At 43.1% G+C, this 22,643-nt stretch overlaps 1 protein-coding gene across 5 annotated transcripts in view; it reads right to left on the minus strand.

Annotated features, from left to right (window-relative positions):
* Nucleotides 1-22,643, minus strand: part of NF1 (neurofibromin 1) — a 265,222-nt gene that overhangs the window by 35,006 nt on the left and 207,573 nt on the right. For all 5 annotated transcript variants that reach the window (XM_058164229.1, XM_058164226.1, XM_058164230.1 and 2 more), the window contains 8 exons: nt 21,750-21,952; nt 17,536-17,729; nt 14,373-14,513; nt 11,495-11,774; nt 7,229-7,443; nt 4,815-4,876; nt 4,571-4,685; nt 1,654-1,755 (listed from right to left, as the gene is read on the minus strand). In XM_058164229.1, coding sequence (XP_058020212.1) covers nt 1,654-1,755; nt 4,571-4,685; nt 4,815-4,876; nt 7,229-7,443; nt 11,495-11,774; nt 14,373-14,513; nt 17,536-17,729; nt 21,750-21,952 — 1,312 coding nt within the window. The remainder of the gene's footprint in view (nt 1-1,653; nt 1,756-4,570; nt 4,686-4,814; nt 4,877-7,228; nt 7,444-11,494; nt 11,775-14,372; nt 14,514-17,535; nt 17,730-21,749; nt 21,953-22,643) is intronic.

Consider the following 22,643-nt stretch of genomic DNA (forward strand, 5'->3'; position numbering starts at 1 on the left):
CAATAACTTTGGCCAGATGAAGTGGGAATATATGAGCAGGCTGCCCCTTCATATTGCCCATGGAGCTGCGTCAAATATATTTATTTTAGGAAAACTGACATGGCTGTCCAACTCACTCATAGAGACTCCAGGAGTCTTACAGAAATAAAACCTGAAAACACAAAACCCAATAAACCTCTACCTCCGTGAGACAACAATCAAATCAATCACTTTGATGGGCTCCATCTCACCCTGGGATCCCCCAGGCCTGCTGGCAGAACCATGTTTTCAGGGCCTTTGAAAGAACATCAAGGTGGGGGCTCGTCTTATCTCCATGGGATAATGTTCCAAGAGTTTCAAGGGAGGGAGCCACCACCGAGAAGGCCCTACTTCTTGGTCTCACTAGATGGGACTCCTTAAGAGAGGAACATCCTATAATCTGCCTCCCACTCTTTTGGGTAGGGTAGATGTAACTTTATGTCCATGGAGATTCCTCAATAATCCTGGTCAAGAGTGCTTTGCCTTCACTGATATGTGAAGGCATTATTCCAAAGATCCTTTATTCCAAAAGGCAACTGGACTTTCTTTTTTTTATAATTTTTTTTATTTTAACAAACAAACATACATAAAATCATTATAAATCCAAATACATTGTGTCGGTAGATTGGTCCCCAATCTTGTGTGCCCTTATACATTCCAATTAATTTATCTAAACTTATATTTTATCAATCTGATATGTATCTCAACTATAATCAAATAGTCTCTAATTAATTTCTCCCTCAAAATCAACTTTCCAAATTAATATTATACATCTTCAAATCCATTCCCTAAAAACAACTATATAATTTAAACATTTCAGTTCTCTTTAACATAGTTCCCCTTCTAACCATTGATAAAAGAGATCCCATATCTTATAAAATTGTTTATCCTCTTGTTCTCTAATTTCTAAAGTCAATTTACTCATTTCTGCACACTCCATGATTTTCCTAATAATTTCATCTTGCAATGGTAATTTTTCATTTTTCCAGCAACTGGACTTTCTTGACTTTTTCTCTGAAAACATTTCGCTTCTAATCCAAGAAAGGCCAGTTGCCTTTTAGAAAACAGAACATTTTTTGGGACAAACCTCCCTTCTTCTCTTCCTTTCTCTGAATGTGGCCAAATCAATCGCATGTCAATGACGACAAAGCACTCCTGACTCTACAACAGGACTGGAAACCGTGGTTTGGACCGAATTGCTGAGGACCAGGAAGTGATGAAGAGACTGAAGGGAAGGAGGCAGGGAGGGACAGACACCTCCAATCCTTCGGGATCTCTAGTAATCTAATAAATCATTGGCAAGATTTTCAAGATTTGCTAGTGAGCAATAAGAAACAGGTTAAAAATATGGCTTCCAAACATCCCCTCACTTGGATCATTCTAACATTTATCCTGAACAATGGAGTCACCCTCTTTTTCTGCCCACAGGCGCAGGGGTGGGCTTCAGCCTGTTCAGGAGAACTGGTAGTTGTGACCTATGGGTGGGCCTGCCCCTCCCAACCCTGGGGCTATGCCGTCCTATTTAGTGTGCGCTCACATTTTTACTGCTAGGGTGAACTGGCTGTTAAATTATGTGAAGCCCACCTTTGCCACAGGGCCATGCAAAATGAGCTGCTGGGGACTCTACCAGTTTACCTTATTGAGGAGTGGCTGGAGCTTAGTCAGGGCTATAACAGTGGCCTCTATCAGAACTTGGCTGTTGTAGTTGTCCGGCCCTTTCAAGCAGCTCTCCAGACCCTGTCATTGGTTTAAAAAAAAAATCAAAGTAATATCAGCTTGTTTACACCAACTTTTAATTCCTGCAGATGTGAATTCTCCTTTCACATTATGGTCTTAGCTTCCTCATGCCTCAGTCAATCCAGGATGCCTCTGATAAAAGAAGTCCTTTTGTTTTTGCCTTGCTTTTCCTGGAACTGGCACCATTAAGACTATAGATGTTTCACTTCTGCGTTCTCTAGCCTCTGCTTTTATCTCCTTCTATGCTGACTGAAATTTTTTTTCCTTGCACTTCACTTCTGCCTTGATTCTTCTCCATGACACATTTCTTCCTAGTTAACCAAAAGCTCCAATCCCATGATGAGAAACCTTCATCCTCTTTTTTTAGTTTATCTGTTCTACCAATACATTCCTGGCTAGCACATTCCCACTTGTGTGCAGCTGAAGCATTAAGCTCAGGGAATGAAAAAACATTACGAGTGGAACCAAATTATGAGGGGTCTCCAACCTTGGCAACTTTAAGCTTTGGTAACTTTAAGCCTTCAACTCCCAGAATTCCTCAGCCAGCAAAGCTTAAAGTTGCCAAGGTTGGAGACCCTTGAAATAAAAGACAATTGGAAAAAAACAATCTCTCTCTCTATGTGTATAAAATGAGGGGAAGATTTAGTATTTTAGTATCTAATGGTCTCTCTGGGTGTGGATGCATATGTGTGAAATGAGATTTGGTACATGGTATCGACGATGACCAGCACTGGATATTTATTAAAAGCTCATTAAGTTTTACTTCCAACTGTGAGTTGATCCGATTACACAATTTGCATTTGTGGGCCCCAAACAATTTCATGAAACAGATAGTCCTCATACAACCACAGTCGAGCCCCAAATGTTTGTTGCTGAGTGAGACATTTGTTAAGTGAGTTTTGCCCCATTTTACGACCTTTCCTGCCATTGTTGCTAAGTGAATCACTGCCGTTGTTAAGCTAGTAACACGGTTGTTGAACGAATCTGCCTTCCCCATTGACCTTGGTCGTCAGAAGGTCACAAAAGGTCATCAAGTGACTCTGGGACACCGCAACTGTCATAAATACAAGTCAGCTGCCAAGCGTTTGAATTTTGATCATGTGACTATGGAGGCGCTGAATGGTTGTATGAAAGAAAAACGGTTGGAAGGGTTTTTTTTAGTGTCGTCATACCTTCGAACAGTCATTAAACGAACTGGGGTGAGTTGAGGATTACCTGTACAAGACGCAGCCTCAATGATCTGAGGAAAAGGCAGAGTGGCAGGAGACCAGCCTCCTCTATTATAGACTTGATAATTCCTTAACCTTTCTCACTGGCCCTTTATTATTTGAGTAGCAAAAGGCTAAGGTGACTGTGAGGAACGCTCAGTGGTGGGATTCAAATAATTTAACAACTGGTTCTCTGCTCTAATGACCGTCTGGGTGGGCGTGGCCATGGTGGGCGTGGCCAGGGGGTGTGACAGGCAGCACTCGGCCTCCTGCGCCCCTTGGGAGCAAAAACAGGCCATGGGGGGGGACTGCCCCCCCCCGTGCCCCATTTTGGGCCTAGTAGGCTTCCCTGCACTTATCTCGGAGCCAAAATGAGGCATGTGAGGATTCCTGGAAGGGGCAGAGCAGAGAGGGGCCAGCCAACAATTTAATTACCGGTTCGCCCAAACCGGCCATAACCGGCCGAATCCCACCACTGGGAACACTCCCTAAAACTGTCTGTTCCCAAAAGTTTGCTTTGACTCACCCTGATGCATTTATAACAGGGGTCTCCAACCTTGGTCCCTTTAAGACTTTGCTGGCTGAGGGACTCTGGGAGTTGAAGTCCACAAGTCTTAAAGGGACCAAGGTTGGAGACCCCTGATTTATAATACTGCACTGACATTGCCTGGAGGACTGGATCTAGGTTTCAGAGAGAGGAGAGAGGCTTTTGGTCCAGTATAGCCTTGCATGGTATAAAAACCAGACTTTTAACGGTGGCATTGACATTTAATTTTCTACAATAAAGCCTACTAAAATTTCTGGTTCTTGACAGCATGAGGGAAAGAAAAGAAAAAAACACCTGTTCCACTCACTGTAAAATTCAGTACAATTGGTCCTCAACTTAGAAGCATTCGTTTAGTGACCATTCAAAGTTATAGTGGCGCTGAAAAAAAATCACAATCAGTCCTTGTACTTGTGACTGTTGCCGCATCCCTCAGTCATGTAATCAAAATTTGGTCGCTTGGTAATTGGCACGTATTTATGACAGTTGCAGCATATCGAAGTCACATGATTGCCATTTGGGACCTTCCTATCCAACTTTTGCCAAGCCAAGTCGATGGGGGGAAGACCGATTCACTTAACAACCACATGATTCACTTAACAACTACAATAATCTGTTTAACCAGGGCCGCGGTGTGGCTCAGGCTGTAAGAAGCCTGCTATTAAAACACAGCTGCCTGCAATTACTGCAGGTTCTAGTCCCACCAGGTCCAAGATTGACTCAGCCTTCCATCCTTTATAAGGTAGGTAAAATGAGGACCCAGATTGTTGGGGGGGCAATAAGTTGACTTTGTAAATATACAAATAGAATGAGACTATTGCCTTATACACTGTAAGCCGCCCTGAGTCTTCGGAGAAGGGCGGGATATAAATGTAAATTAAAAAAAAATTAAAAAAAAATCTCACAAACCCTCATAAATGGGGCGTGAACTATCTTGCATAATATTGCATAATACTGAAAATTCTGGTCCCGACTGTGATCATAAACCAAGGACTACCTGTATGCAAATGCGGGAGGAAGAAAAGAAAGTAAGTTCCAGAAAGAACAAAATCGAAAGACACACCTTGCTCAGAATCCGGATGATTTGTTTTATCTGTCCATGTGACACCCGTTTGCTAATGCAACCGAAGACCACAAGGGCTCTTGGCTGGAGGGAGGGATTATACTGGAATGCAAACCTGTCAAGGAAGAAAGCCAATAATTAAAAGCCTGCCGGAATAAGACCACCAATGAAAGTGCCTCAAACAGAAAGAGGAAGTAACAAAGCAACCCAGGCAGAGTTTGTGGTTTAGGGCAACATGACCTACTTCTGAGCTAGTTCCGTCCACTGGTCAAGCCATTTGCAGGTTGGGATATCTCTCATGCATGCCTGCAGGAAAATCAAAAAGTCAGATGTTCTGATTATGTCGTATTAAAGCATTTACTCAACCGAAAGTGAGCATTCCTGGGACAGAGACAATTGTGGTTTTGTATTCACACACTCCAGGAACTGAAAAAATAACACCCATCTTCTCTTTATTTATTTTTCCGCTGGCAGCCTTAAACAATCCAAACAGTCCTCACTTAATGCCCATTCATTCGGAGACTGTTCAAAATTACAATCGCGTCAGAGGGACATGACCTGCGCCCAAAGTTATAATTGTTACAGCACACCCCCACCCCCACCGGTCATGTGTTTGCGATTTGGGCACTGGGCAACCCGTCTGCACTTACGGTGGGTTGCCGAGTGCCTTGCGATCATGTGTGATCTCACATGTGCCACCTTCCCTCCTGGCCTCCCCAGAAATTCAATGCAAACTCTGCTGCCTGGCCAGAGGACTTCTTCTGGGTCTTGGGGGCTGGCTGAAAGTGGGGGAATTTCAGAAGGGGCATTTTTCACACCCAGCATCTTTGAGAGCAAAAGCACGTCCTGACAGATGTTCTGCAACAGTGTTTGCGCTCTTAAGGAGGGAGTCCTTGTGAATTTTACTCTGCTAGTCGTTGCTGACTATAGGGGGTAGTGCTCATCCCTGTTTCAAGGGACATTGAGACAGCACTGTCTAAAGATGTTTCCATGGTCACGTGGCCAGCATGATGTTGCAGAGCACTGTTACCTTCCTACCGCAGTGGTACCTATTTATCTTGCCTTCAGAAGTTGCCTTCAGGACTTGCCTTCAGAAGTTGTGAATGCTCCAACACTGGAAATTTTTAAGAAAATGTTGGATAACCATCTGACTGAGATGGTATAGGGTTTCCTGCCTGGGCAGGGGGTTGGACTAGAAGGCCTCCAAGGTCCCTTCCAACTCTGATGTTATGTTATGTTATGTTATCTACTCGCATTTGCATGCTTTCAATCTGCTAGGTGAGCAGGAGCTAGGGTGAGGATGGGAGCTCATCCCGTTGCGTGACACTCAGGTCTCGAATGTGGGCTGTCGGCTTTCCAGCCAATAAGCCCAGCATCTTCCCTGCTTAGCCATTGAGCCGCCTTCCCCAAGGAGACTGGGTGAAAAAGTCCCTCCTGAAATATTTCCGAACGAAACATCTGCAGCACTGAGGGTTTGCCGGCAGTCCCCAGAAATGAGAGAACTGCCTTTCGCTATTAGGGACCGGCCCAAACACCCAATGGTGCAAATGTTCCATGCCAAAATCCTGCATGGAATTTGAGTCAGAGTTCCTTTCTGCCATGGAAGGGAGGGGAACTTCAGTGCTAGGCTGGAGAAAACAAACCTGGATCATGAAGATCTGAGCTTCTTCTCTCCAGTCTAGCACTGCAGTTCCCTTCTGCACATGGAGGGAAGCTGCCTGACTCACTTCTGCAGGCAGATATTTTGCTCCATCCGCTTAATGATCCAAGCAGTCGCTGAATGACTGCAATGGGGAGAGCTGGGATTGCAGTTGTTGAATGACATGATCATTTGAGCACCTCACTTAATGACTGCAACGACTTATGACCTAATTGCTGAATTGAGTGTTGTCAGAGAGCACCAAGGACCCCTCAATTGTTCTCCTAAATTGAGGACTACCTGTATGTAACTGGTAAGTGTGACTGCAGTCTATACTTAAATTGTCTATTCTCAAACCCCCAGAGACAGAAAATAATTTACTGTCTCTCCCCCCACCTTTCTTTCTCTCTTTTTCATACACACACACACACTTTTACTTAGTCATGCATACATAATAGCCATCTATTTCAACAAGAGGAAATGACAGCTGAATTTTAAAATAAGAAAATAAGACTACACGGCGTTAATGTGGGAAAGGCTGAATTTTGAACGTTCTACCACATGAAAACAATACCCTAATCCACGTTTATATATTCAGCACATGTATCAGGAAACAGTCTGGACTAAATCCTTTTTCTTTATGTATATTTGTTTTACTTGCAAGGATTTTGCTTACAACCTTAAAAATATTATCCCTTTCCTGATGTGTAAAATCCATTCCACCACTTTATTCTGCTGCATATGTGGGCTAGATTGTGAGCTAGCGCAAGTTCTCAATCAGATTAATTTAATATTTTCTTTTTTTATTTCCCATCATAAAAACGTTATACATCAGAAAGAAACCCATCTTAAAACAGGTCAATGCAATCTTAACTCTGATCTCTACTGTGTGTAAAATATGCCCTTGCCATAACCGACGTACTAAAGGGCTACTTGAATTATCTACAAATTACGTATTTTTTGCAACCCTAATATCTTACTCATGCTTGTACACTCGTATCGTGACGTCCTTGCCATACCTCCATAATTTCCAGCAGTGCTTCTGTGACTGTTTCCAGAGATGTCAGTGCAAATGTTTCTCTCTCGTAGGAACCAGGAGAGAATGACCGGTCCCGATAGCTGGATCGGAATGCAATGACTGCTGCCGATTTCACTTTGCTAATTCCAAACAGCAAGTAGAATTTGGGCAGCGAGAACTCCGTTAAACTCAGCCTCAAAACCTGCTTCGTTTCCTCTGTTGAAAAAAAAAGAAACAGACAAAGACTTTGATTTCTGTTCCATCTTTGAAAATTGAAATGCTTCAATCTCTACAATGGATGAACGGCTGCAAAGGTGGATGGAGTTAGCAGAAATGGCCAAATTGCTTTGATCAAAGGGAAAAAAACGCAAGTACGTTTGTTTCTACTTGGAAACCGGTTCTGGACTTTGTGCTCAAGACGGGGGGAAAATTAAACTTTGATTTTGGGCTTTACTGATTAGGTAGATTTGTTGTTACAGAAATGGCTAGTTTATACTATTATGTAAAAGTAAAAAGTTGAGGTTTGATGTTACTGTCTTATTCTACTGCACTAAAGAAAATTGGAAGTCAATGCCTTTTTTTTCTTTTTTCTTTTTTCTTTTCTTTTCTACACATTTCTCCCTTCTCCTTTTTCTCCCCTTTCCCCCCCTACTATTTGCTTTTGCATTTTTGTATTTCATATCATAACCTAATAAAAAAAGAAAACTGAAATGCTAAGGCAAACTTCTGGGAACTAGCTTATATTAATGTCTATTCATGAAAGTTAACCCAATGTTTTTAGTCTCTATAAACAGACATTGTACCGTGGGCCTTGGGAGTCACCCACCAGCCACTCCATCATTCAGACGTGCAAGCCCACGATGCACAAGCAAGTTGCAAAGTTTGCATGACCACATTCAGTACCATCAGTGGCGGAGCTGTGGCGAAGCAAAATTCATTGGTTGTAAAGAGATGAACACCTCTTTTTATTTTGTCAAATATATAGCTCCTTGGGTGAACGGAGATACTGCACACAATGTACTATATAATGCTGAACATCATTTATAATGCTGAGTATCATCAGCACATTGAAGATACCTCTTCCCCAACTTCTGGAGGAGCTCTAGCAACGGAGAATAACATGATCTCTATGGGCTACACATGGGAGCCATCACTGGCTTGATCGGTATCCTCCTTCCAAAACTGTAGTTATCCACTGAGGAAGGTACAGAATCCACTATAACTGTGATGGCAAACCTATGGCACGTGTGCCAGAGGTGGCACGCAGAACCCTCTCTGTGGGCATGTGCGCCATTGCCAGCTGCTCTTCTGGTTCTTCACTGGTGCTGGAGAAATAGCCTGAAAATGGCCAAAAACCAGGCTGAAAAACCAGGTCAAAAAACAGCCAGAAACCGGCCTGAAAAACAGGCATGTCCAGCTAGCTGAACTTCGAATTTCCAGTGCTTCAGCTCATGTTTTTTAGGCTGCTTTACAGCTGAATCCCACCCTCAATGACTTTCCTTTTTTTGTTGTTATTGAGGGACCTTTCTCAAAGCAATGGGGAAACCTGCCGTTTGGAAACGTTGCATACCGTATTTTTTGCACTATAAGACACACCTGACCATAAGACGCACATTAGATTTAGAGGAGTAAAACAAGAAAAAAAATATCTGCCCCTGCCTTCCAGCATCCATCCAGTATTCATCTGGCTAGCGTCCTTGCAGCAAACAGCCTGGTCAGCTTCAACACATTATCGCAGCCCCAGCACATGGCTCGTCAGGGCTCCACTCCATTGCGCCCACCACCAGTCAACTGAGCTGAGCTGCTGCTGCCAGTGGGGGACACTGGACCCTTTGCTATCGAGCAGCTGATTGGCGTTTGAATTGGGTTCCCGGAATACCGCCAATCAGTTGTTCTAGGCGGTGGGGATTACTGCCACCTATCGCTGCCACCTCTGTTTGCTGCTGCCATTCAGCAGTGACAATTGCCAGTGGCAATCCCCACCACCTAGAACAGCTGATCGGTGGTATTCCGGAGGCCAATCCAACCGCCGATCAGCTACTTGGTAGCGAAGGCTACAGTGTTCCCGGTGGTAGCGAACGGCAGCAGCGGTAAGCAAAGTGTGAGCACTTTGCTCACATAAGAACAAAGCCAAAGCCTGAAGATGAGGAGTGAGATCTCATCGAAACGTTGCCTAAATACTTCCAATGAGGCAAAGGATTCCGTAGCTCTCTTCATACATTGAAATGATAAAAGCTTGGTTGAAAATGATTTGTGGCAAGATCACTAGAGGCACTGGATCTTAAATCATGACTGATGAATTTAAAAAGACATCTGTGACATGTAACATCCCCCTCTCACGTGTAAGAAGTTATGCCTCCTGGCTCAGTGGCTAATAAGCACTCCCAGTTTAATTCGTGGTTCTTTTGATGTCTTCACTTTATTTTAAGCAGGGCTAAAGTGAGGCTAGAACTAACGTTGTCTAAGCTTCAGTATCATTATGGCCCTAGTGCCATTTTCACTATTCATGCTGAAGGGCCCTCGGCGCTCTAGGAGTTGGTTTGTTTTCCTGCAGACATTTCATTACCCAAACTCAAGGGCCGTGGTAGCTCAGGCTGTAAGAAGCCTGTTATTAAAACACAGCAGCCTGCAATTACTGCAGGTTCAAGCCTGGCCCAAGGTTGACTCAGCCTTCCATCCTTTATAAGGTAGGTAAAATGAGGACCCAGATTGTTGGGGGGGCAATAAGTTGACTTTGTAAAATATACAAATAGAATGAGACTATTGCCTTATACACTGTAAGCTGCCCTGAGTCTTCGGAGAAGGGCGGGATATAAATGTAAATTAAAAAAAAACAAAAAACTAGGTGACATCATCAGCACTGAAGATGTTGCCTAGTTGGGTAATTAAATGTCTGCAAGAAAACAACCCAACTCCGAGAGCGCCAAGGATCCCTCATTTCAAATCCGAGCTACATTCTTTCTCTCCTATCAGTACTATTAATTATTATCCGAATTTTTAAAGGTGCGTTTGTATCTTTTTAATTTTACTATAACTCCTTGAAATTTCTTGGCACAGGATCGCCTAAATTAATATTTGCCTATTGAAAAACTGCCACAATCCACCACTAGGGGATGGTAGCTTAGTATGGATTCAAAACCGAAGTATTTGTGCTTTTTGAGCATTGAAGGGTCTTGTATGGGTTCATCCCAGGGGTGAAATGCTCCTGGTTCGGACCGGATCACCCAATCCGGTAGTGATGGCGGCGGGTGGTTCGGAGAACCAGTAGCAAAAATCCCTGTCCCCTCCCCCCATATGTCTGTTGTTACTTAAATTAGTAATCTAAAAGGTCCAGTATTGGGGAATGATTCTGGGATTCTGGGAATGAACCTTCCCACAGAGATATGGCGAAGTGTGCTAACCAGAGATGGTATTCAGCCGGTTCGGACATGTTTGGGGAACCGGTAGCGGCGACTGCAGGTGGGCAGTCCTATTTAGCCATGTTTTCGAGGCACATGCACGGAAGGCACATGTGTTGTGGTCCGCCAGCAGCCTGCAGAGCTGGCAACGGAAAGCGATGAGGCTGAGGTGGGGCCAGGGCCATCGGGGAGTGAGGTGCGGACTCCAGAGCCTCCAGAGACTGATAGTAGTGAGGCAGAGGAACAGGAGGAGCCTGTTCCTAATGCATGCATGAGAAGAGCTGCCGGAAGGCAAGAGCAGCTCAAGCAAAGAGGACGACCCAGGAGTAAGGACAGGAGATGATTGGCCCCTCCCATAAGGCTTAAAACAGACCAGCAATGGTGTTTGGGCTTTGCCGGAAAACAACGTTGGTAGCTTTGTCTTCTTTGTCTACGTCTTGCATTTATTTTTGTGACTTCTGAACGTTTGCCAAGAAAGGCCTTTGGCAGTTTGCCTAATTGGACCAAGGTTTGTGATAGGACTGAGGAATTTGTGTTGGGAGGAATTTGTTTTAATTTAGTTGAACTACGCTGAGAATGAAATAATTCTCAGCTGTTCGAATAAAGTTTGTTTGTTTTTTCACTGACTGAGTTTCCTACTACCTACTTGGGCCTGCGCCACAACAACGTGTGTAAGTAAAGCGCATGTGCAGAAGGCCGGGCGCATGCACGCGAGCGCGTGAAGCAAGCGCGTGTGTGCAACGAACTGGCAGTAAGCATTTCTGAAACCCACCACTGGTGCTAACCACTGAAATCTATCTCGAGTCCCATCAGACAAAAGGAGATGGATCTTGCTGTAGGTTTAAAAATAAATCTAAATAAAGACTTACCACTAAAGTGAAGCTGTGAACACGTGCAGAGAGAATGAATGATGTTGATGACCAGGCCGTGGGTGGAAGCTCTGAGAGAAAGAGGACCGGTGGCCACCAACAGAGTAACAACGTGGAAGAGGTAAGGAAGATGTGCGGCCACGTCGAGGGAATTGTTAAAAGACAGCATCAGCATATAACGGGCTAGAATGGCAATGTCATCCCACATGAGGTGCTGCTCTAACGTAGCCGTTGGAGAGAGACAGGTCTTGTCGATTATCTTGCACATTCGTCCAATTACCTAGAAGGGAACAACCAGTCATATTGAATGGGAAGGTGGGTGCTTTAGACACCAGAACAAAAAGTTGGCTTTAGGAACATAAAGATTCTATGTGGCCATTTCTAATCAAGGAAGAAATGAGGTGTATTTCTCATCTGAAATGATTCTTAGGATGAAAAATCAATCTAAACCTTCCCAGGGGAAAAGGTGTCACAGAAATTCTGGTGCATTTTGATAAAGACTGTCAAGTTATCTTGAGGGCTGGGTTTTTTATCCTCATTATTAATATTGATATAACAAAGTCCTAAGAAACCCAAGTACCACTTCTCATTCCTTTGGATCATCTGCCAACACCTGCTTCTTCCAGGAAGCCATTGAGCTTCAATTGTAGGCTTTTATTGTAGGCTTTGTTATATTAAAAATATATCTGTAATGAGGAACAGATCAAGATTTGTCCACTGAGAACAAACTCTTTTCCCCATATATTAAATCCTACATTGATCAAACAAACAGCTCAGAACTTTAGGAAGATCCTATGTCCTTGACATGTGACTGAAATGGACTCTGCCCATTATGATTGCATGTCATAACGGTCATGTGACTGACCTGATTTTTATCACCATTTTTGTAATGGTTCTCATGCGAATCACTGTGATTCCCCGCCCCCCCCCAGGAAGCACCCCAGTCAAGCAAATCCAGTCTTTAAGCAAACCAGTCCTGGAAGTGCCCATTTTAGGCAAAACCGTCATTAAATGCAGCCACATGATGCCAGATGCTGCAAACAGCTCTGCGGCTGAATGCCCAGAGTTCTGTCATGTGGCTTCAGGGGGGCCTGCCTGAACTTCGAACTTTTTGCATCAGTCGCAACTTTGAACAGTTGCTAAGTAACCAGTCAAAGGTTCCTGGAATCCTGTCACTCGTTTTATTTTATCCTGTTAAATTTGTGTGCTACCCAGGGTGGTCAAGAAGTTAAGATAGCTTTAGAAATGGGAAATTAAAATGAACAATAAAACAAATAAGCTATTGGGAAAAGTTTCAAAGAACTTAGATGTTACAGCATTTATGGAGATTCTCAGTCCTCCAGGTTGTCCCAAAGGTGCTTTTTGACTGTCTGTTTATTCTTTGAAGATGTTTCGTTTCTCATCCAAGAAGCTTTTTCAGCTCTTCTTCTTGGCTGAGAAGCAAAACGTCTTCAAAGAAAAACCAGAAAGACCAGTTGCCTCTTGAAAAAGCATTGTGATTGGCTGAAGGGCCAACCAAGCAGCATTTCAAGAGCTACCCCATCAAGAGCCTGGAAATCCAGTTTCAGTTTACAGAGAACAATAGATTTCTTTGAAGCTGTTCTTGTGGAGAAAGATAACTAGGTAAAAAAATTCAGTGAATGTGTTCGACAACATTGAAATTAAATACTTTTACATGCACCCTTGAGGTCAGCTCACAACTGAGTCCGCTAACGCCTTAAAGCTGTGCTTCTGAGCTTCCCAGAATTATATAACTGCCTGGCTACAGTATAGTGTATACTGTATTATTTACTGTATTATTTTTGCTGTATTATAAAAAGGTAGTCTTTGACTTACGATCACAGTTGAGCCCAAAATTTAGATTACTGAGACATTTGTTAAGTGAGTTTTGGCTTGGGGCCTGGGTACTTACGGGACCGCCTGCTGTTACCCCATGCCTCCCACCAACCCGTACGCTCACACAGAGAGGGACTTCTCAGGGTGCCGTCCGCCAAACAATGTCGGCTGGCGGCCCCCAGGGGAAGATCCTTCTCTGTGGGGGCTCCTACTCTCTGGAATGAACTTCCCCCCGGTTTACGCCAAATATCTGACCTTCGGACCTTTCGCCGCGAACTGAAAACATATTTGTTTGTTCGCGCGGGGCTTTCTTAAATTGGGGAGATTTTAAATTTAATTTTTTAGTTTTAAATTGGGGTTTTTTAGATTATATATTTTAATTTATCGGCCTAACTGTATAATAATTTTTTAATCTATTTTAATTGTACATTGTTTATTTTTATCTTGGCTGTACACCGCCCTGAGTCCTTTGGGAGAAGGGCGGTCTAGAAATCTAATAAAATAATAATAATAATAAAAAGTTTTGCCCCAATTTTATGACCTTCCTTGCCGCAATTAAGTGAATCACTCCAGTTGCTAAGTTAGTACATGGTTGTTAAGTGAACCTGGCTTCCCCATTGACTTTGTCAGAAGGTCACAAAAAGGGGATCACATGGATTTTACAACTGTCATAAAGATGAGTCAGTTGCTTAGTGTCTGAATTTTGATCATGTGACCATGGAGATGCTGTAATCGCGAAAAATGGTCATAGGCCGCCTTGAGTCGCCATGGGCGAATAGGCGGCAATATCGATTCAATAAATAAACAAATGTCACTTTTTTCAATGCTGTTGTAACCTTGAATGGTCACTAAGCGAACTGTTGTAAGTTGAGGACTACCTGTAATATTTTTTGATATGGACATTGTTTTGTACCATTCGGTTAGCACTTTCCCTACTATCTGACAAAAGGGCAAGTGAAGGAGGAGAAAGAAATACCACCGATTGATTTTTCATCCACGTGTGAAGAGATTAACTAGTTGGATTCAAGAGGAGAATGCTTACTTTGCTGGAAACCAGCTTCACGTTTCCAGAAGCCAGAGCAACAGCTGTATCTGCCATGACCTCTGCTTTGATGGACCCCAGTCCTCCTGTGGCACTGGTTTTGATAAAACTGTCCAACACCACATCGAGTAGATCAGTTATCTGTTGAAAAGGCAAGAAAACAGCCATGGTCAAGAACAGAACAACAGAATAGTCTATGGTTGACCCGTGGTGGTGCAGTGGTTAGAGTGCAGCACTGCAGGCTTCTTCTGCTGACTGCTGGCTGGCTGCAATTTAGCAAGTGTTCAAATATCTCAGGGGCTGCCCCAAAGAAGAGGGAGTCAACCTATTCTCCAAAGCACCAGAGCGAGGAACGAGAAGCAATGGGTAGAAACTAATCAAGAAGAGAAGCAACTTAGAACTAAGGAGAAATTTCCTGACAGTTAGAAGAATTAATCAGTGGAACAACTTGCCTCTAAAAGTTGTGAATGCTCCAACACTGGAACTTTTTAAGAAGATGTTGGATAACCATTTGTCTGAAGTGGTGCAGGGTTTCCTGCCTAAGCAGGGGGTTGGACTAGAAGACCTCCAAGGTCCCTGCCAACTTCTCTTCTCTTCTCTTCTCTTCTCTTCTCTTCTCTTCTCTTCTCTTCCCTTCCCTTCCCTTCCCTTCCCTTCTCCTCTTCTCTTCCCCAATCTGGTGTCTTGCAGTAAGTGCTTCTAGAATAGAATAGAATAACAGGGAAGGGACCTTGGAGGTCTTCTAATCTAACCCCCTGCCCAGGCAGCAAACCCTATAACATTTCAGACAAATGGTTATCCAACCTCTTCTTAAAAACTTCCAGTTTTGGAGCATTCACAACTTATTTATTTATTTATTTATTATTTATTATTCAAATTTGTATACCGCCCTATCTCCCGAAGGACTCAGGGCGGTTCACAGGCACATAAAAACATTTATATACAAATTAAGATAATCATTAAAAAACTTATTCTAATGCCCAATTATTAAAAGATCTAAATATGAATATTAAAAAACCAATTTAAAAACCCCTATAAATTTAAAATCTAAGCCAGTCCTGCACAGATGAATAAATGTGTCTTGAGCTCGCGACGGAAGGTTCGGAGGTCCGGAAGTTGACGGAGTCCTGGGGGGAGTTCGTTCCAGAGGGTGGGAGCCCCCACAGAGAAGGCCCTTCCCCTGGGCGTCGCCAGACAACACTGCCTAGCTGACGGCACCCTGAGGAGTCCCTCTCTGTGAGAGCGCACGGGTCAGTGAGAGGTATTCGGTAGCAGTAGGCTACCTTCTGGAGGCAAGTTGTTCCACTGATTAATTCTTCTAACTGTCAGCAAATTTCTCCTTAGTTCTAAGATTGCTTCTCTCCTTGATTAGTTTCCACCCATTGCTTCTTGTTCTACCCTCAGGTGCTTTGGAGAATAGCTTGACTTCCTCTTCTTTGTGGCAGCCCCTCAAATACTGGAACACTATCATGTCACCGCTAGTCCTTCTTTTCATCAAGCTAGACATACCCAATTCCAACAGCAGTTCTTTATATGTTTTAGCCTCTAGTGCCCTAATCATCTTTGTTGCTCTTCTCTGCACTCTTTCTAGAATCTCAACATCTTTTTTATATTGTGGCGATCAAAACTGAATGCAGTATTCCAAGTGTGGCCTTACCAAGGCATTATAAAATGGTATTAACACTTCATATGATCTTGATTCTATCCATCTGTTTATGCAGCCTAGAACTGTGTTGGCTTTTCTGGCAGCCACTGCCCACTGCTGGCTCATGTTTAAATGGTTGTCCACTAGGACTCCAAGATCCCTCTCACAGTCACCACTATTGAGCAAGGTACCACATATACTGTACCTGTGCATTTTGTTTTTCTTGCCTAAATGTAGAACCTTTACTTTTAAAAACCTTACTTAGTTTACTCAGAACAGGGAAAAAGAGGACAGTGTGGGGTAATGGCTCTGGACCTGAGGAGACCCAAATCCTCCCTTAAGCATAGAAACCTGAGCTACTTTCTTAAGAGCCAGTGTAGTTAAGATAGCAGATAGAGTGGGAAGAGGGATGTAGGAAATGACCAGGCTGAGCCCGAGGGACAAGTCAAATGCATCATCAGTTTTGAGTCCCTTCCCATCCACAAGAGAGCGGAATCCAGTCCACCTCAAATTCCACTCTGAATTCCTATCTAACCACCAATCTGCTTTTACTGTTAGTAGTTCAGATTCTGGTAGAGAGCATTAGCCCTGTCAGGCCTGCAAGCCATATTACCTTGGTGCCTTCAGGAGCCAGGCCTGCCACAATCCTACCGTGGGAAGTTGGGAGGGGGGATTGCATGAGTGAAGTAGAATTAGCCATAATAAAACTTTGCAGAGAAGTTCAAGGCCATGGTGTCCGACAGCTGTGCTGAGAAGAAAATGGAGGTTGACTTCCGTACGTGAGGGAACTGATTGGAGCAGTGGTGAACATGTGGGAGAAGTGGGCAAGGTCTTGAACTTTCTTTTGGGTGAGGAAAACCCGGAAGCTCTCAAATTCAGGTTTTCCCATATGTGCCAATATGACATCTCTAATAAAAGTTAGCTTTGAGGGATTGCAAGCCTCGGAGCTTGATTTCTTCGGGAGTCCTTCGGGAGAAGGGCGGTATAGAAGTTTGATAAATAAATAAATAAAATAAATAAAATTTCGTTGGGGGTGTTACTTGGAACCCTGACAAGCACACTATCTTCATTTGAACTGCCTGGCTCTTGATTTCCTATGCTGGATGATGCAGGGGCTAGTCCTCCCTTATGCACAGAAGTGACCTTGGTCCAATCCTTTCCTTTTGGCCCAAGTCAGTGTCAGGCTCTGCAACCAGCCAGTTCATAAATAAGAGCACTTATCTTATCGGGTAATGATAGCTTAGTTGAAAAAAACTAGGTGGCACTGCAGAAACTAGAAGACCCTACCACCACGGGGAAGAAATTGGAAAACAACAACAACAATGACTCCAAAGAGAGAACACTTGATTTTAGCACGTGTGCTTTCAATAACTTCACCAGGCCATGGCAGAAATGGCTTTTGGGAAGGACCCGTAAGTATCGTCTTGCATTGTCAAGTACTGGATATAGTAGAAAACGTATTGTTTATTCTTCAACCAAAAATTGAGAAGGGGGGGGGGAATCAATCAAAAACAGTACCTGTCCCAAACTACCCCATATCTTGGCTTGAATGGAAGGATACATCTGTTTCTCATTTATTGTCATTGTGATAAGCTTATCAAGAATCGCTGTGACTCGCTGGCGCCGAGCATCATCGTTGTGTTTGCAGAAGCGGACCAGATTCAATAACCAGGGGGTCATATATTCCAGGCAGAGATGTTTTAGTTCAATACCTGAAATTCAATGAAACAAAGAGAGACATATTAGAAAAGAGTCTTGCACAAAAGTTTGCCCAATCATCTTTTGGAACAAGGCTTGGAAGTTATTTGGGGGTGGGGGGGAACAAAGTATAGTAGAAAGACAGCAAATAAGGATTTCTCTCTGCCAAGAGGTCCTGGATTAGTGATGTCCAGGCTCCCATCCTTTGGGACCAAAAGTAGTGTGAGATACGATGCTAAATGACAAAAGAAACTAACAACATCGCTTAGGTCTTCTGCAGTGAGCCCAGATGGGCCTTGGGCTGCAGATCAAAGTCAGGGCACCTTCAAACACAACCACGCGTATACCAGGCTTCATGGATAAGACTCTCCAAATATTAGCAGAGCAGACAGCACACTCTTGACTTTGTAATCTGTGTTGAATTCCTTCAGCAAATTCAAGAAGAGAGACGTTTTCATGGTCGTTTCCCAACAGACAGTTATTTTGAGTGGGGAGATGTGCCCGGGGCAAAGGAATCTTGGTTCTTCCCCTTACCTTGGACCGTATCAAATAATTTCCCCAACAATACCAGGAAACAGGCCAGACAGGGTTTGTGTTGTTTTTTTTAATTTCTCACACCCGTTCCATGAACCTCTAAATCTCCTGTCTCCTCAGTGAGTCTGAATTGTAAGCACCGGGGAAGAGAGTTCTTTTCCTTTTCCACCCACGCTTTCCATTGGAAAAGCAGAAGTGGATGTCAGGTGGGTGGGATGGAATTTATTTTGAGTTTACAGACTCATGCCTGCTTGGTGGGGGTGGGGGAGAAGGAGAAAGAGAAAGAGAGAGAGAGAGAGAAGCTTCTACTACAACTTGGACCAGAAGAAAATGAGCAAGTGATTAATTGATTATGTTCTCGATAAAAGCAGCATGCATCATGATTTCTCAAATTTCATATCCTGGATTGAGGAATGCAAATTTTCAGCAATGTATTTCCTTGGGGTGTTGGCCAAGCCTGCATATGATTCAAAACCTGTTCTCCAAGTCTTACGTTCAGCCCCCACCAAGATGGCATTTCTGAACATCCTCTTGTACCTCGATGTAGAGGTTAAAGGTCGTGGTATCGCACCTCAGATGCCTGCCTCCCATGCCTGCATTACCTCATTCTGGCTCTGGTCTGCATTATCTCACCTTGCCTTCACCATCAGGATGATGTGGAACACTGCCCCTGGTTGGTATCTTAAAGGGGGCGAGATGTATCTACCAATAAAAACCCCGTTACTAGTTTGCCTTTTTCTGCTTGTAAAAACCGTATAAAAGGAATAAACACTGCGCAGGCAGGCAGACATCTTTGCACCTTGCAAATGACTATAGACCCTGATTACTACACCCCTTCTTTTATTTCGCCTCGTATTTTATTTATTTATTGGGAAAATTTATCTGGCTGCCCGACTCATGGTGACCACAGGTGAGTTGCAGAAATAAAACCCCCGGAAGATCAAGACCACTTCACGGGTTCACCAGGGAGGCCACGTTCAAGGACCACCTAAGTCAGTGGTAGTCAACCTGGTCCCTACTGCCTACTAGTGGGCGTTTCAGCTTTCATGGTGGGCGGTAGGGGTTTTGTCCGATACTGAAGCATTTTCCTTTTGTTTAATTTAATTGACTTTTTAAAAAAATTTCATAGCATTATTTAAAAACATTTTCATTAGGTTTTCATAAAATTCCCCGTGACAATTGAAATTTCTGAAAATATACTATTTGTATTGCCCCCGCATAAGTTTAGTTCACGTTACGTAAGTGAAACTAAATGGCGCTATAGTGCGACTGCAAACGAAAGAGCCTCGTCCCAAAATAGCTCGCACATCTCCCCCCCACACCACCCAGCTGTAACAGACAAGCAGAGCTGGTAGCCGGTGCCCCCCCCCCAACCCAATCCACGATGCGCGAGAGGCATGTGCAGACAACGATACATGGCGCATTACTGTGGAACCGGTGGGTGGTTAGAAAATTTTACTACAAACAGAGATACAAAAGTGGGCAATAGGTATAAAAAGGTTGACTATCCCTGACTTAAGTAAAGGATTTAGGAGCAACCATTTTTAATGATCTCTGCCTATGCACGTAACGAGCCTATTCAGATCAGGTGAGAAACAAAACCACTCTGGAGACAGATATGGGGTCCCCTTAATCAATATTCTCAGACTGAAGAAGCTAGTAGGATAAGGGCAAAGGTGCTTTTTCAGGAGGCAACTGGACTTCCTTGTTTTTTCTTTTGAAGACTTGTCGCTTCTTATCCAAGAAGCTTCTTCAGCTATGGCAGGATAGCGGGGAATGGAAGGATATTCCACTATCCTGCCAGAGTTGAAGAAGCTTCTTGGATGAGAAGCGACAAGTCTTCAAAAGAAAAAAAACAAGGAAGTCCAATTGCCTCCTGAAAAAGTACCTTTGGGACAAACATGATTTGGATTATTGAAAATCTCTACAAACTCCTGGGATAGCGAAATGTTTCAAACGAAAAAGAAAGGAAGTTGCCATGACTCAACTTCCAGACTCTTTCAAAGAAACAGATAGTTAAGAAGCTGTAAGTTGCAGAAAAAGTCCTTTCTGCTTCATCTGAGTTAGCATGCCTTTTGCTGTCCTGACTAGGGAATTCTGGGAGTTGAAGTCCACACATCCTCAAGTGGCCAAGGCTGAAAAACACTGCACTAAGCATTTCAATAATTCTGTCTACCCGTAGATTTTTTTTTAAACGGGAGCAGAGATTACATTTCCGTATGTGCTGTAAAAGAGATGGGGCCTATGCTGTTTTTAATGTGGTGCCAGATTTGTAGAATTAATTCAGGGTTTCCAAAAATGTATTTTGCTCTCCCACTTCAGGGTTTTTTAAAGAACAATTCTCATATTTCAATGTAAATAATAAATAATTATAATTGAAAAAATAATTGCTACCAACCTGCCTTCCATTGAGGACCTGTATACTGCACGAATCAAGAAGAGGGCCGTGAAAATATTTGCAGACCCCTCGCATCCTGGACATAAACTGTTTCAACTCCTACCCTCAAAACAACGCTATAGAGCACTGCACACCAGAACAACTAGACACAAGAACAGTTTTTTCCCGAAGGCCATCACTCTGCTAAACAAATAATTCCCTCAACACTGTCAGACTATTTACTGAATCTGCACTACTATTAATCTTCTCATAGTTCCCATCACCAATCTCTTTCCATTTATGACTGTATGACTATAACTTGTTGCTGGCAATCCTTATGATTTATATTGATATATTGATCATCAATTGTGTTGTAAATGTTGTACCTTGATGAACGTATCTTTTCTTTTATGTACACTGAGAGCATATGCACCAAGACAAATTCCTTGTGTGTCCAATCACACTTGGCCAATAAAAAATTCTATTCTAAATCTGCCTTTTACAAATTGCTGCATTCATGGATTCACTGAAACTCTTAACTTCATTGAGTATGTGCCTGGGATATGTTGCCTACATACACACTTCTCCAACTGTACAACTGTACATTTTTCATGTAATGCCTTGATTTTTATTGCATTATTGCCACAGTGGCCACTGCCACACCCTCTCCCACCTGGCAGTAGTCACCTTTGGTCCCGTCACCCTTGTGCTACAACAGCTCTTTTACACACTTACTGGCCTGCTTGAGAACTGCCTGGGACTTCTGACTTTCTCCTGGCTTCCCTATCGACTTTGCTTGCTGAAGGCTGTCGGGAAGTTGCCAGGAGGTCCTGACTTAATGACTCATGATCCTCGCTTAATGACAACAATGGTTATTGCCAGGATTGCCATTGCTAAGATCATGGGATCTCACAATTTTTGGCTGCCTTTGCTTAGTGACAGAAATTCTGGCTCCAATTATCATTGTTAAGTGACGATTCCTTGTATTATGAACTCTTATTTAATATAGCCACCCCTCCCATTTATCCCCAATATCTGCGCTGCTGACTTCCTCATCGGAGATGTCAAGCGATACTAGTTATTTACCTTGTATAAACAGGAAAAGTGAAGTAATATTACTTACTAGACTTGCTAAATCCAGAAATGCATTCTTCCAAAAACTCTAGGGTAAGGTGGGGTTCGTTAGCTGCCAGAGTCTTACTAATGGAGACAATGAAAAGAGTGTTGTTTGCAGGGATACAGAGACCTGATGTTTCCAGTAATTGGCCTTCAATCTTTAAATTAAAAGTACAAGTTAAGGCACAGAGAAGATTATAGGCCGCAGACCTGCAACAAAAAATAAGGAATGCGTTAAAAAATGTCTCCTTGGTGAAGTCCAGAAAGTCTTATGTTCAGAAGCCTATTTCTTTCATTCTTCCTTTCATTCATTAATTAATTCATTCATTCAATCAATTTCTATAGCTGTCCAACTCAAGTGATTTCTGAACATTGATATCAGCATATTTGGCCTGTGACCCACCAAAATCGACTCAAGAAACTTATTTGGTCAGCCCTAGGAAGCTCTCTCCATTAAGTGACGATGAAATCTACATAAAACTAACAGGTGAGAGATTACAGTTAGTCCTCAATTTACAACAGTTCATTTAGTGACCATTCAAAATTTCAGCAGCAAAAAAAGTAACGTATGACTATTTTTCACGCTTAAGACCATTGTAGCGTCTCCGTGGTCATGTGATCTAAATTCAGGTGGTTGGCGACTGACTCATATTTATGACGGTTGCAGCGTCCCAGGGTCATATGATCACTTTTTGTGACCTTCACTTAACCAGATTCACTTAACAGCCATGTTACTAACTTAACCACTGCAGTGGTTCATTTTAACAACCGTGGCAAGAAAAGTTGCAACATGGAGCAAAAAACCCACTGAACTGTCTGCCATAGCGAAAGAAATTCTGGGCTCAACGGTGGTCGTTAAGTCGAGGACCACCTGTCATATCATCCTAAGAAAAACTGCATC

Source organism: Ahaetulla prasina, chromosome 1 (assembly GCF_028640845.1).
Source record: "Ahaetulla prasina isolate Xishuangbanna chromosome 1, ASM2864084v1, whole genome shotgun sequence".
In the NCBI taxonomy this organism is placed as follows: Eukaryota; Metazoa; Chordata; class Lepidosauria; order Squamata; family Colubridae; genus Ahaetulla; species Ahaetulla prasina.